The sequence below is a fragment of the Brugia malayi genome, assembly GCF_000002995.4.
Source record: "Brugia malayi strain FR3 genome assembly, contig: Bm_v4_Chr2_contig_001, whole genome shotgun sequence".
Classification (NCBI taxonomy): Eukaryota; Metazoa; Nematoda; class Chromadorea; order Rhabditida; family Onchocercidae; genus Brugia; species Brugia malayi.
In genome coordinates, this window is record NW_025062476.1 from 13,578,091 (window position 1) to 13,593,628 (window position 15,538).

Sequence of the window (15,538 nt, forward strand, 5' to 3'; positions counted from 1 at the left end):
TCACCTTAAACAATTTTCCCTCACAATTTCATTTTAATTAACATTATTATTTTTGAAAGTAATAAGTTCTTCAGCATTAGTAATATTAGTAATATTATTTACGATCGATTATATTTCATATTAAATAGTTTTTCTTTTTCCATAATTTTATTTTAATTATTATTATTTTTGAAAGCAATCAGTTTTTCAGCAGTAATAGTTAGCAATAATTATAATATTAATAATAATAATAAAATAATGAGATAATTAATTACCTAATTAGTTCTTTTAAAATTTCAGATAATAAACATGGAGGGAAATTGTGGTCCGTTGTCATCACGAGAACAAACAGCTAATGAAAGTGATTGTTCAAGTTATAACAATCAAAATAATCCAAATGTAGAACAATATTCTGCTGCCCAAAAAAAGGTAAATTTTAAGCAAATGAAAGTGATGACAAAAAAAAAGAAATCAAACATAAGAATTAAAATTTTTTAAAATCATAAAAAATTCTTTTTCTGAAAAAAAAAACTAAAAAATTTAAAATTAAATGAAAGTTTTTAAATACTTATAAAAAAAGAAATTTAATATGCATATAAAAAGTATTCATTTATCTATTAAATTTTTTTTCTCAGCAGTTTATAAATATTAGCATTTTTCTGTTTTCAATAAAATACATAATGTATAATTTTCATTTATAACAATGAAATTTGTATAAAATTAAAATTTTTCTTGCGCAAAAAAAAAAAATTTAATGAAATTAATTGATAGGATAAAATTATTTAAATAAAAAAATAATTTTTAGAAGATTGGAATAGTAAAAGTTACTAATTATTCATTCATAATTATTGGTTTTTTTTGAACTTATGTAAAATGAATTCAAATTGGTAATAATTCGCTTACATATGCTAATTTTTTAAGAAGGTCAAAGGTAGAGATATAAATTTCAAATGCTAATCATTTCCAGAATTTACAAAAAAAAAAAAAAAAAAAAGAAAAAGAAAAAAAAAAACGACTGTATTTTGATTGATAGTTCTAAAATGAAGAAAAAAAAACTGAATAATTAAAAAAAAATTTTTTTTTGATCGCAAAAAAACTCATTTCTTCATATCTACTATCTTTTCAACTTTCTATTTTTTTAAAAAAAAAAAAAAAAATTGTTCTAATATATTGTTCATTTATTATTTTACTAATTTAATATAAATTTTATAAATTTAATATAAAAGAGGGGAAAAAAAAACAAAATTAAAAAATTGATTAAATTTTAACATTAGGAAAAAAAATTTTCTTTTGAAAAGACAAAAACGAACATTTTGCTTATTACTTTCCATGCTTTATTTCAGCATTTTTTTTTTTTAAATTTATGTGAAATTTAATTAATTTTATTTTTAAACAAATTGTACTTTTTCTTTTTCCACTTTTTTTCATTTTTTTTGCAGAAAAGTTTTGGAATACTTACATTATGTGTGATGAATATTGCACTTTGCTCTTCACTTCTTATCATTTACAACAATAATCAATCATTACTGATCGTTGCACTGATTAATTTAGCATTTACAATTTTGGCTGGTATTGCTTTTGCTGTTCATATACCACAACTTGTCATCGTTTGTGTCATTTATAAGGTTAGTCACATCAGTTTATTTCCACTTTTGTATTATATCAAATGTTGCTTATATAAATATTTTAAAAAATTTCCAATTAAAATTAAAATTTAAAAATGATAAATGATGTGTTTGTATCATTTATAAAGTTAGTCACATCAATTTATATCCATTTTTGTTTTATTAAATAATAATAATAATAATAATATACAAATTTTAAAAAAATTTTAAATTAAAATTAAAGTTTAAAAATGATACACAAATGATATGTTTGTGTCATTTATAAAGTTAGTAGTCACATCTGTTTAAATCCATTCACATCAGTCAATGATAATATACATATTTCAAAAATTTAAAATAAAATTAAACTTTTCAAATGATACACTTTTCAAAAAAAAAAAAGTTTTTTTTCTTTTTATATTTAAGAAACAAAAAAATTAAAAAAAAATATATATTTTTTCTCTTTCGTATTCAAAAAAAAAAAAATAAAAGAAAAGAAGGAAAACATTTTCTCTTATTGTAGCTTTTTTTATCCTTTTTCTGAATCATCAAATTTTTCTCCTTCTTTTTTTCTAAATTGCTAAAAATTATTAATCCAATCTGATAATGATAATGATAATAATAATATAAATAATGGTAATGAAACAATGTTTACACCGGAAAATAGATGAATATTAATAAGAAATGCAAAAAAAAAAAAAAAACAAAATAAAATGTTAACTGAAATTTTTTTTGCGACAGATTTTATGTGCGACATATTTGTCATTTTTAATATGCAAATTAATTGATGGTTTGGTAATGGAACAATGCTATGTTACACCGGAAAATATATGGCTTATTGTGGCACTTATATGTACAACAATCGAAATTAGGTAAATTAGTTTATAAATATTTTCAATTTTTGATTAAAAAGATAGATTAATCAAAAAAATTTCGCTCATTTACATGTGCTATTCATCAAATATTTTATATAAATACTCTAAAAAATTTAAGAAAAACAATCGTTTTCCTTAAAGCTTTAAAAAAATTAAATCAAATTTTTGGAATATGTAAATATATCAGTTACAAATCATTTCATCCTGTTATATATCTCAATTTGCTCCAAATTTATTACGCATTATTTTTAATCTAATTTAAAAATAGTTTCATCCATAATTGTATTTCTTTTAATTTAATTTGAAAAATATATAAGTTTTTTTTTTCTCATTGTTTTATAAAAAGGAATTTAAAAAATTAAAAAAGATGTGATAAGAATAAAAATGCTTCCAATTATTTCAGCTTATTCAGATTATTGATGAATTTTAAAGTGGAAGTGGAAAATGAGGAAGAAGACCGAATACAATCACCGCCAAAATATTCCACTTGCGCTTTAACATCACCATTACCAATTGTTCCAACAAATTCACAATTACCTACCTATAATGAAGCGCTTAAAATGATCGAAGAGCAAAAAGATGGTTAGTTTCTATTTTTTTTTAAACTTTAATTGTGCATTTCTTTCTTTTTCATTACTTATAAGTAAACACTTCCTCCAAGTTAGAATTTTATAAAAAATGCTAACTAAATTAATAAGCTAGCATAAATTTTATTATTGTATAATATAGATGAAAAATTTATGTTAAATTAATTCATGAAATATTTAAACGATAAATTAAATGTAATTTTTTTTCCCTTTTTTTTTTTTTTTTGAGGAAAAATTAGAAAACATCATTATGATTAATCGTTGAAAAACTTACAAAGAAATATTTAAAGTAAAAGAAAATAAAAAAAAGTTAATAGAAGATCATATAAAATATACTTAATAAGACTATAATTGTATCATTTAGAATAAATTATAAAAAATTAAAATAATACAACAATATAAGCAAGAATTTAGTTCACTTATAGCTTATGAATAATGCAACCAATAATTTTCCCTTAAAAAAAAAAAAAAAAATTATTGAAAAGTTTCTTATCATTTTGTAATGGATGTAAAAAATAAGACAACAGAAAATTATATTTCAGCATAATGAGAAGAAATATTTAAAAGAAAAAAAAAAACTAAAGGACTGATTTTTAAAATTTTTAATCAAAAATTCTATTCAAATTCAATTTATGATTAGGAAGTGTTAATTTTAAAGAATAAGCTAAAATAAAATTATAATAATTAATTACAAGTTGAGATTGAACTGATGAATAACTTTTTTTTTTTTTTTTCAAAATTGATATGAAATGAAAAAGTGCAAATAAAGAGGAAACAATCTATATATAAAAATAGGAATGATAGGAATAAAACTTTAATGAACTCATGAAATTAAAGCAAATTTTCTCGTTTTTTTCTTTGAGATTTTTTTTTTCTTTATAAATGTTAAATTTTAGAAATGCAAAAACAAAATTCGAGAGCGCAAACATTACCACCAATTTATACAATACAAACGACTGAAACAACAAGATCAATATTTAAAGACAATTTATCTATTTGAACAGTCTCTCTCTCTCTCTCTCACTCTTTTTTTTTTCACTTATTTGAATGTATCATATTGTATAAAAAGTAATTGCTATAAAATGAAATTATTTAAAGCATATATGCATTGATTATTTGTTTTTTTATTTCTTTAAAATGTATTATTTTGAAATTGTAATACTAATTTATCAAAATGTTTTAATAATATTATAATGATGATCGTTTAATTTTCACGATTGCTGTATTCTTTATACGGGTATTAATGTTAAATGGATATAACTGATCATTAAATATTTTTGATAATCTCATATCATTTGTAATGAATGATACTTTTAATTTTTAACATTTATTCATTTACAAGTTAAATTCAACAACGAAAATATTTAATATGATGTTACATCAATTAATTAACAACAATATAATAACTGGGAATCAAATATAGTCTTAAAATTTAGGATAATCTCTTTTTGTTTCGATTCTTATCAGATTTCACTATTTTCCCTAATACTATTTGTTGTTGAACTGCCGCATTGGCGGTAAAGGATGCATTTGCAACTTTTTTCAACGTACCACCAGTTTTCACCAAAATAGCATTCATATCCAATGCTTCACCTTAACAAAATTCATTCATTTAATCTACAAATAATAGTTCAAACATCACTATTCAATTTTGACCTCAAAATTTGAATTTCATTCAAACATGCAAAAAATAGAATCAAAATCAACCTGGTGGAATGCATTCACCGCTTGGCGTTGTGCACACTAAATTAACCTCTTTTCGAAGTACACGATCGATATCAACTTGGCTGAAGAATGCAACCGACTGAAATTTATAAAATAAGTGTTAAAATTAAATATGATTTTCTCATAAAGTAAAACAGTTTAGTTTTATTGTAAATTTAACACTAAATAACTTGAAAAATTATAAAAAAACAAAACAATACAAAATTTTCAATATTCGCTATTCACAACAAAAAGCAAATATTACTAACAAATTTAGAAAAAAAAATATTCAAAAAAAAAAAAAAAATCAACAAACCATCGGTAGTTCCTTGATGCCCAATTTTTGAGAAATCATAGCACGCACATACATATTACTTAATGATAACGCTAGTGCACATCGATAACGATCCTCTGCTGGGACAATATATCTAATCTGAAAATAAAATTACTTTATCCAAATCAATGTCAAAAAGAAAAAAAAAAAAAAAGAGGAAATATAATCATGAAAATTTCAAATATCTTATCGAGATAAGAAAAAAACACCATAGATATTTCAAAATTCTCTGCTATTCAATTTAGTATAAATTAATTTTCAGGAATGAAATGAATCTACCTCATCATGAATGGAAAGAGCAAATCGAGCCTTAATACTATAAATTTCACAAAGCCATTTCATACATACAATAAGTAGATGTAAAAAATCAACAGCACTTGATTGTACCACCTAAAAGGATAATTAAAATGTAAATACATATTGCATCATCCAAAACTAGAGATATTATAAAATTTGTCACGTAATGTTATAAGTATAAATTATTAATCAATCAGATATTTGATCATCAAATATAGAATTCTGAACAAAATTTATGTTTACAATTTCATAAACTATTTTTGAAAATTTCTTTCACTTCTATTTTATTTTAAATCTCCTCTCTTTTTTATTTCAAAATATTTCGTAAAAATTAGTTTTTTATATGTTTATTTCTGTGGACAAATTTTAAAGAAAGATTACAAACAATAATATTATAATGATGATAGCTATCTCAAAAAAAATTTCTCTACGTTAACCTTCAAATCACTGAACTACTCAAATAAATAATTAAATTAATAATCTCTCATTAATTAATAATAATATGATCTATCGAATACCCAATTTATGATTGAACGTCGATATTTCTTTAAGAAATATTCATGATCTTTGACATCCTTCGGTAACGGTGTCAAGCAGTAACCAAGTTGACAGTCTAATACTGGAGTACGCGGATTTGGATTATTCAATGTTAGCTCCAAATAATTGAACGTATCAGATTCACTGCAAAAATTCAAATGTTTTCTTACCATCTTCTGGATGATTCATTTCATCTTGTAAATAATCCTTTTTTTTTTTTTTTTTTTTTTAAAGCAAACCACTCATTTTACTCTGATAATTTCAAAAATGAATTAAATAAAATAAATTTTTCCACTTACAAGCCTCCAGTGTACAGCTGATACTCATTGCAACCATCATAAATTTGACTAATTAACCAATCTTTGCTGAAATTGACTTCATCCTGTCCATTTTCACGCAGTTTATTCCATACACTTTCATAAAGCCAGTCTTCAAAGTTTAGCGTCAGTTTCCTTCAGAAATTTTCAATATTAACTTTTTTTTTTTTTTACATTAAATTATTCTATTCATTTTTTTTCTTTTTATTTTGAAAATAAATTCTCAATTTTTGCATTAACTGCTACACTTAATAGAAATTTTGCAAAATCGTCAATTACAACCATATAAATTTTACATACCCCTGTCGAATGCGATATTCCGGTAAGAAATAAGTACCATTTGCATACACATAATCTGCTTTCATCTTTGAAGGGCATATATTATCGATGTACCAACGAAAATAATCATTGTAACTTTCATTTAATTTCAAAAAACTGAAAAAAAAAAAAAAAAAGATTTTATTACTAATTTCACAAAACGAAAAAAAAAGAAACTGAATATTTGTTTTATTTTCATCACGCTAATCATTTTATCTAGAATATTAGCTGTAAATAATTTTAATTTCGAGATAAATACATAATTCAAAAGCAAAAAATAAACGAAGCAAGAACTATTATGAAAGAACTACATATTATTATAAATGATACAAATAATGCTACATCTCAATCCATATAATATGATTTCCTAATTTCATTAAATAATTTATATTTCTAATCTATAAATACTATCTTAAAGTATTATTTTCCGCTCAACAGATTAGTTCGAAAAGAAAGATAACAACAAAAAAGAATAAAGATATTACTTGAATCGTTTGCCTTTGGTTGTAGCGAATAATTTGTTGCTTACATTTAATGCTTTCGTAGCATTCATTCCTGATTGAATGAGAAATTCAGCTGCATGTACTATTCCAGAACCATAAAGTCGTGCATAATTCAATACCTTCAATAAATATTATTTTCAGTGAATGATATTCAATAATATAAAATAAATGAAAATCAATCAATTAATTAAATCAACTAATGCAACTTATAATAAAATGTACATAATATAATAAGCACTAATAATGCTGATAAAATCGTTTAAAGAATTATAGATAATGATAATACGTTTACTTTAAATAAAGTTATCAATAAAAGAAAAGAAAAGAAAAAAGTAAAAGAATTTCATTTATTAATTAACAAACCTTTGCTTTATCTCTGCTAATACCAACTTCCTTCGCAATAACACTATGCAAATCACTGTTATCAGATTTAGATCCTGCTAAAAGCATATTGCTAAAAGGAGTTACACCAGCTGTACCTTTTCCAACACAACAATCACCTAACATTGCTGCTATCCATTGTTCCTGTGAATCAACATCTGCACCAACTATATGCCAATCTTCAGGACATTCTACCATTGACTTCAAATTGGTACCTATCATTTGATCATCCTGTAGAAATTTAAAATATAAAAAGAATAAACATCAAAAAAAAAAAAAAAAAAGTGGAATATAATCTGAAAATAAAATGCAGAAAAAAAAACAAACTATTATTTGAGTCACTAATATTAATTAATTAAATTTTACTAGCCAGAAACTTTTTAAGAAAAGTAATGGAAAAAAATGAATATTTTAACATGAATACTTTTGGATTGATAGCTGTCAACCAAAGTTTATGAACAGCTCGTCTTGTTACTGTACCAGCTGGAATAATTGATGGCGCAATAGCTCCTTCATCACCATTTTCATCCAGCCAAATTGTTACTTGCTCTTGAAACCGATCTCTGCATGACATTTTTATGTTCAGCAAATTTTTGAAAATGAAAAATGAAGAGAAGAGAGTAAGCAAAACATGAAATAAGAAAAATGATTGGCTAGATTAACTATAATGAAATCTTAGTAATCATCTCAAACTAATTGAATGAGTCGTCTGATCGTCTCATATAACCAATATATTGTAATCATGATATTGTTTATAAGAATAAAAATCAACAATAAATTGACTAGAGAAAAGAGAAAATTAATTGATAGAAAATAGAAATTAGTAAAAAAAAAAAGTAGAAATAAATCTTTTTTAATTTAGAAAAAAAGAAGAAAAACCTATAATTGTTCCAAAATCGTGTGGTATTTCTTGCACGATATAAATCTGAAAACTCCTTCTTGTACCGCACAGGCCATAAAACACCTTCATCAATTTCCAGTTGGAATGCTTTTGAAATTGGATCACCAACATTATCATGTTCACCATTCTAAAACATCAAAATTCTATTCCCAAAATAGCACTATAGAAATTATTTAACTAGTAAGATTCTACATTTCATCTTTACATAATGATTATTTTATTTAATACTCAACCTTTATCAAGTAATTACAGAGAGAATTACTAAAGAAATTACCTAACTAGTAAGATTCTACGTTCCATCTTTATATAATAGAAAAAGCAATTCATATAAGTTAGCATGATATTGTTTTGATGAAAATACAAACAGAAATGGGAAATAAGTTCGAGAAACTTAGCCTAAAAATGATTCTCACCAAACAATGTACTGTTCTATTCTTAATCCTGAATATAAATGTTACTAAAAAGAAATCAACAACAAGTTTTTCCTTTCTACTTGATGAAATTTCATTGAAGAGATTATTCTACAGGAAAATATTCCAAAGAAAAAAAATAATACAGGATGTGGCAATTTGTGAAAATTGAAGATACTAATTGTTGTTGATGATGAATGCGAATGCGTCAACAGAACATCTCCAATACCTTCTGCTATATTTTGTTGTATTAGGCTAAGGATTGCTCTAGAAAAAAAAACAATCTTCTACACAGTAAAATCTTTAATCAAATATAATAGTAAATTAAAGTAATATGATGGTTATTAAAAATAAAAAAAATTTACTTCACAGGAATCGTGGCTTTTACACCTCGTCTTAATACAACTTCGTCCATTTCTGGCACATCAGATAAAGCAATACGACGATCTGTAAAAAAAATTAAGAAAAAAAAAATCTGGTGAATTTTAATATCTACATAAGAAGAAAAAAATTACCTTTTGGAACCAAAAATCCCCAACCCTTATCAGTTTTGTAGTGTAATGGATATGGTCCCCAACAAAGTCCGAATAATCGTGGTACAACACGGCTTTTCAATTTCACATCTGCCTGAGATAACTCTTCAACTGGCATATGAAGAAGGCTCCTAGTACGTAGCAATGATTCATACCATCTAAAACAAAATTAATATCAAATTTAACACTAATTTATTTTAAATAGAGTCATATAAACTAATATAAATATTAACTAAGATATTAACCAATATAAAATTAATATCAAATTACACAAAATATGTAGCATTACATTCGTTTTACTATTTTAAACTAAACTACATTTGATATAATTGATATTTTAAACTTCTAAATTAATATAATTTAACTAGATCAGAATTAGATTGCAATATCGTAAGAAGTACCACATACATGGGAAACTCTTCTCCTTTCCGACTGCTCCAATCCACCGACCACATCCATGGATCATTTTTGTATCTAAAAGCAACATCAAAGTTAAGTATGGAAAAAAAAAAAATCAAAATTCTCCTTTTTTTTCCACTTCTTTGCTAATGTAAGGCTTATAATATTTCTGAAATTTGTTTCAGATGAATAAAGTTTTAAACATTTTACGATTGAATCGGCTCTTCCAATTTTTCCACCAATTCACGTGCTGCATATACTACTCCAATTGCAGCAATCTTATTCTCATTATTCGCACGAGTTTCATTATTGTCGAAAAATTTCCGCCAATTCTTTGTAACCGGTAAATAAACATTGCCAATTTCAAGCATTCCTTGCCATGTTACTGGATGAGGAAATCTAAAAATTAGCGATCAAAAGAACAATTTAAGAAAAAGTGTAATTGCTAAAGAAAAGATGCAATCAGTCAGTAAAATAATCAGTAAAATAATTTTGCAATCAGTAAAATAATTTTGAAACTAGGACCTTTTTGTAAATTCAGGATATAAAACTTGGTACAATTCAAAACAAGCTACAACATCATAAGCACAATATGTTGTAAGATCCTGAAAAGAAGAAAAAAGAGAACTGAAGATTGAAAAATTGAAGAGAATAAATTCAATATCCCATTATCTCAGTAATAAATTCAATTATACAAGAAATATATATATTCCGTTCAGTATAATCAGTAGTAGTCTTAATTAATTGATAAATTTACTGTTGTAAATCATGATCTTTTAAGACTGCTTAAATCAGTTATCCATTCAATGTGAATAGTAATCAATCAAAAAATTAAAAGGGAAATTGATAAATTTTGATAAGCCTGATGATTTCTGCTTAGTAATATACTTAACTAACCTGAAATGACCGACGTATTTCGTCAATAGGTTCTTTCACGAAAAATGTTTGTAGTGATTTGTTCAATGGCTTCAACGAATTAGTAGTACCACATAATTTTTCGTGCAATGCACTTAATGAATTTTTACACACAAGCGATCGCCAATAATCAATCCAACCAATTGGCTAAATGTAAATTTTTCAAATAGTCAACTTTAATTTTCAAAGTATTTATAGCTGATATATGTGAGATATCAAACTGCTAATGATATAATGCAAACATGCAGTTCATGCAACATGCATATTCGCATTAAAACAAATTTTTGAAAATTTTTTTACATAAGATTTTATTTTAAAATAAAAATTAATATTAAACTATATTTTAAGAGCCGTTATTTTCGTTTACAAGCACATGAATTATAACACCTTGGTGAATAATATAAAAATTAACTCAAATAATTATTAAACTTTACTTCCATTTATCATCATTACTTTCCAATTTTCAATCATCAATGAGAAAAAAAAATAGGTAATTTTAGATAAACTAATCTAGCTCTATATGATCATATAAAAATTTGACAAATTACATATGAAATGAATGAATTAAAGCAAAAGACTGGGCAAAAAATGAATTCTAGAAAACTAACAAAGAAAAAGAATTGAAAATAAATTTCAAAAAATAAGGGAATATTGCAAAAATGCTTACTCCGGAATCATCTACTTCCGTATCTTTCTTCTCATACAGGGCTACTTGATGATCTGCCATTCCATATATAGGTATTGCCATTGACATTGTATCCCAGAATCGTGTATTCGTCCCCTAAATAATATTTAGTTTCTTATTTTCTAAAAGAATAAAAAAAGAAAATTAATTTAAAGTTTGTTAAATACTTCGAGAAACAACAATAATCATCTTTCCAATTAATCATATTTAAAGTAAGACATTTTATATTAAAATAAGATTTACCTTTCTATAATACTGCTCTCGAACTCTTGAGCGATCAAAAGCTACATTATGTCCAATAATTAAACGATGTTTTAAGTTTTTTTCATTTGCTTCAAATGCAATTAAATGATTCAAACGGTAAAGCTCAGGTATGTCTCCACCATTTACCAAACGATCACTACACCATGAATACCTAAGAAACAAACATTTCTAATAAAAATCTTCAAGTTTAATATTTTTGCAATTTTTTTGAAACCTTCTCAAAAAAAAAAAAAAAAAATTGTTATTTAGAATGGTTTTTCTTCTAAAATCTAATATATAAATTTCAATCATATTATAATGCTTGATTAAATCATACCATGCTTTTGGTGTTACAGCAGTAGCAAGAGTTGGTAGTAATCCATCACGAACGCATACCTCGACATCAAAAAATATCAAATCTTCAAGTGGCTTATCAACCTAAAAAAAGAAGCCGTTTTTTTTTTCTTTCCCATATAAGCAGATAAATAGATATGATAGAGTTTCATTGATACATTAATAAAAAGTTTCATTGGAAAAAGTAAATTTTACATTCGAAAATGAATATAATTTCATTTCATATTCCATAGCTAATGAACCATTAAAACTTTAAAACCTCCAAGAACATAACGCTTATCTATTACTCGAATCATACATACATATTTAATAATGTTAGAATTGTTTACATCACCTTTTTATTTTATATTTTCATATGAAAGAATAAGCGCTACCAATATTAATTAAAGTTATGTAAATTATGTAATTAAAGTTATTAATTAAAGAAAAGAAAGATAAATTTTTTGTATAGCTCTGTAATAATATTTTCATAGGATAAATATAATAAGAACTAAAAATTGAAAAAGTGAGAAAAAATCCAACCCTACATTTCTGTTTATTGGTTATTACTACTTTTAAATAATATTAATCTTCAATTTCCTATCATACCTATTTTTTTTCCTTTCATTTATGAATGATAAAATCATACCTGTTTTGGTGATTTGTTTATTTCATATCTTGTCCAACCAGGATGAAAATTCCATTCCTTTGGCATAACAGGTAACCTTCGAATAGTAGTTGCTTCAATGAGAAGGCGATGATATGGTTCAAACTGCTTCATAGCAGTCTTTTGAAAATGATCTAACAAATTTGAACCTTCCAGGTGTGGTAAATCAAGCATTTCAAATGGATCATCTTTTAAGGTGTTTTCAGGAATTGGATAATTACCAAACAAATGACGATGTAATCGTTCCGGTACCAAATCAATCTTTTTCAAACTAAATGAAGCATTTCTCTTTGATGTTGACGGTTGTTCTGGTGAATTTACTTCTACTGTATACCATCGTGTAGTAGTAATTGGCCAAGTTTTATGAAAAAATGATAAACCACATCGAACTGACATTCCTCTAAAACAAAAAGTAAGAAAATTATGAAACAAAAAAAGAAAATTAAGAAATAAAAAAATAAAATTACCCCACTTCAGTTACATATTGAATGGAATAGACCAAATTTAAGTACTGCATTTCTAGAACTATCAACGTGGAGCAATGAGGAGTGTTATGTTTACTAGCAAACATAATTCAAATAGCAAACAGTTTAATCTTAAAATTGGAAACAACTCTGGGAAATCCAATATAAGTATACATTTCAAAGTATCATTTATGTTTTTATCTAATACAATGAATCAAAAATAACTTACAATAATATTCAAATGACTATGTATCAAACAAATACCGAGGAAGTGTAAAGTGATAAAACAGACATTAAAATCAAACAATTAAACAAAAAAGCAAACATGTTTAACTTTCATATTGTTTTACAAGCCAAAATTTTTACCTGAAAAAAAGTCAAACAAAGATTTAATAACTTCAATAGATATCGTCGTTTAATTTCCCTATACAAATAGAATATTGACAAAAAACGCTCATTTTGCAATAAAATGTATCAAAACATTAACGCGTCAATTCCAAAAGTGAATTTTCTCGTGCAATAACAAGCCTATCAAATTGAATGATATAAGTGGTACCATCATGCCAATGTGCACTAACTTTACATGGAAAATTACTTGCCTAAAAAATGATTAAATCATATTTCGCCCTTGGAATAGAAAAAAACAATATCATAGTGTACAAAATACAAAATGGTTTTACTGAATTTTAAATTGCGAAAATTCTAACCTCCAAAACTGCTTCAATGATGCCAGCAATAAATGATGCACAATTTAAATTTCCCTTGTCTTTCGGTACAGATATATATGTGTTTACAATAGGCTCTTTTTCAATCAATAAATCTAAACAATAACATTCTCAGTATACTAAAAAAAGTCGAATTAAGATTTTCAATTAAAATTTTTAAGAAGTAATTGATAATTTTAGCAGAAGTTAAACCACATAGTTGAGAATGAAAATTATCCAATTAATTGACATGCTAATAAAACTCATTCAGATAAGTTTTGCTATTTTGCAGGAAAAAAAGATTTTTTTTTTCGCTTTTCAATTATTTGTCATTTTGTTATCTTTAGTATCACTGATTTTTTCTCAGTCACAATAAACTACGAAGCAAACACTTACACTGGCATGGATCATCATTACTTCGCTCTAGCTTATCAGCTTCTTTGTTAAATAAATTCTTCCAGATAGTTCCTTTGACAAACATTAGCATATTTAATAATTTAATCTCACGCTTGTAACCTTTCTCTCGCAACACAATAACATCTAGCAGTCGACTTCCAACAAATTTCCCATAGCCTAAAAGCCTAAAAATAATTTCACTTTATGCTTAATGAATGAATAAGACTTAAAAAAAAAAAAAAACTTCAGAAATTCAAAAGATTCTTGCAAAAGTAACAAATGATTGAAGGATTTTTATTTAAACTGAAATTTTCTAGCAAACAATGACTAAAGTTTTTTTTTCTTTTACTCCTACCTATCACCTCTAATTTATTCTTATAACTCTTTTTATGACGCATAGTATTTTTGTTTTATATCCACGTTTAATTTATTCAGATTTAAATTTTTTATTCGTTCGACCCGTATCTCTTAGCATATGTACGAATTAGAAATCAACAAATTAAATACTGCTTATGTTATACTTTTTTTCAATACATTTTGCACTGTAGAAAAACTGCTAAAATCAATAAATTAATTATAAAAATTATAATTTATCAAAAATACTAACTTATCTTGCAGATCACCAACTGTATTAGATCGATTATTCGCGTATCGTATCATCTCCGCAAATAATAGGGCAAACGAGGAAAAATTTACCTTCAAATGATAGTAGCGGCTTATAGAGAGAAAAAAGAATTATTGATATCAATTGCAACAGTTTAAACTGTACTTCTCAAAAATTTCTAATAAACCGTCTTATACAAATATCATATATCCAATTTTGATTTCCTTTCTAACATTTACATTTCTTTATAACCCTTTTCATTTTATTTTTTTTTAGTTTTTTTATGAATTTGCAATTCTTTTTTCTTTTTTTTTTTAAATTCATAAAATAAAAAAACCTCCGTTTTGCCTCTACTCAATGATTTATCCAATATACTTCCTTGTTTTGCACTTCCGACACGTTGCATTTCGGAAAAATCTACAAAAGTAAGCAGAAGTTTTTTGATGATATCACTTATATTGATGATGATAGTAACTAAATGATCTGATCTTATCTGTAGATTTCAAATTCAAATTACATTTGCAGTTACAAATCACTTTAATGGTTACTTTTCATAAAAAAGTTGTACCGCAACTAACTCATTATTTCACCAGAATCTATGCTATTCTTCATGAATTTCAATGAAATTAAAGCAAACACAAGCAAGTATTATGTTAACATATAATTCTTTTATGATTAATGAAATGTGAATCTTACTTCCTTTGATGTTAGCAAATATTAATATCCTAATTAGCGTGATTTTAGATGTATCCAAACTTTAGCTCCAATTAATGCAATTGAATCATCCTATAATTAACAATTGAAAATTTTTACTCAATTATTGATATGTGATTTAAGAGAAGACAAAT

At 24.9% G+C, this 15,538-nt stretch overlaps 3 protein-coding genes across 3 annotated transcripts; 1 reads left to right on the top strand and 2 right to left on the bottom strand.

Annotated features, from left to right (window-relative positions):
• Positions 1–288: 288 nt before the first annotated feature.
• Bm8197 (Uncharacterized protein) lies at positions 289–4,045 on the top strand (the record flags this gene model as incomplete). The annotated part of the gene is made up of 5 exons (XM_043079465.1): positions 289–408; positions 1,419–1,604; positions 2,325–2,455; positions 2,862–3,040; positions 3,942–4,045. The coding sequence occupies 5 exons, from the start codon at positions 289–291 to the stop codon at positions 4,043–4,045; spliced, it is 720 nt and encodes a 239-aa protein (XP_042935399.1).
• Positions 4,046–4,477: 432 nt separating this feature from the next.
• On the bottom strand, positions 4,478–12,918 carry Bma-polg-1 (Uncharacterized protein; the record flags this gene model as incomplete). Its single annotated transcript, XM_043079466.1, has 22 exons — positions 4,478–4,638; positions 4,753–4,849; positions 5,066–5,182; positions 5,363–5,473; positions 5,899–6,061; positions 6,217–6,369; positions 6,535–6,669; positions 7,038–7,174; positions 7,419–7,667; positions 7,861–7,999; positions 8,316–8,464; positions 8,894–9,014; positions 9,113–9,194; positions 9,263–9,438; positions 9,689–9,754; positions 9,890–10,078; positions 10,205–10,284; positions 10,577–10,741; positions 11,262–11,375; positions 11,523–11,694; positions 11,860–11,960; positions 12,505–12,918. 22 exons carry the CDS (start codon positions 12,916–12,918, stop codon positions 4,478–4,480), a joined length of 3,291 nt encoding a protein of 1,096 aa, XP_042935400.1.
• A 550-nt stretch (positions 12,919–13,468) lies between these two features.
• Bma-trpp-5 (DNA polymerase I family protein) lies at positions 13,469–15,096 on the bottom strand (the record flags this gene model as incomplete). The annotated part of the gene is made up of 5 exons (XM_001893826.1): positions 13,469–13,585; positions 13,694–13,806; positions 14,087–14,271; positions 14,694–14,782; positions 15,028–15,096. The coding sequence occupies 5 exons, from the start codon at positions 15,094–15,096 to the stop codon at positions 13,469–13,471; spliced, it is 573 nt and encodes a 190-aa protein (XP_001893861.1).
• Positions 15,097–15,538: the final 442 nt, after the last annotated feature.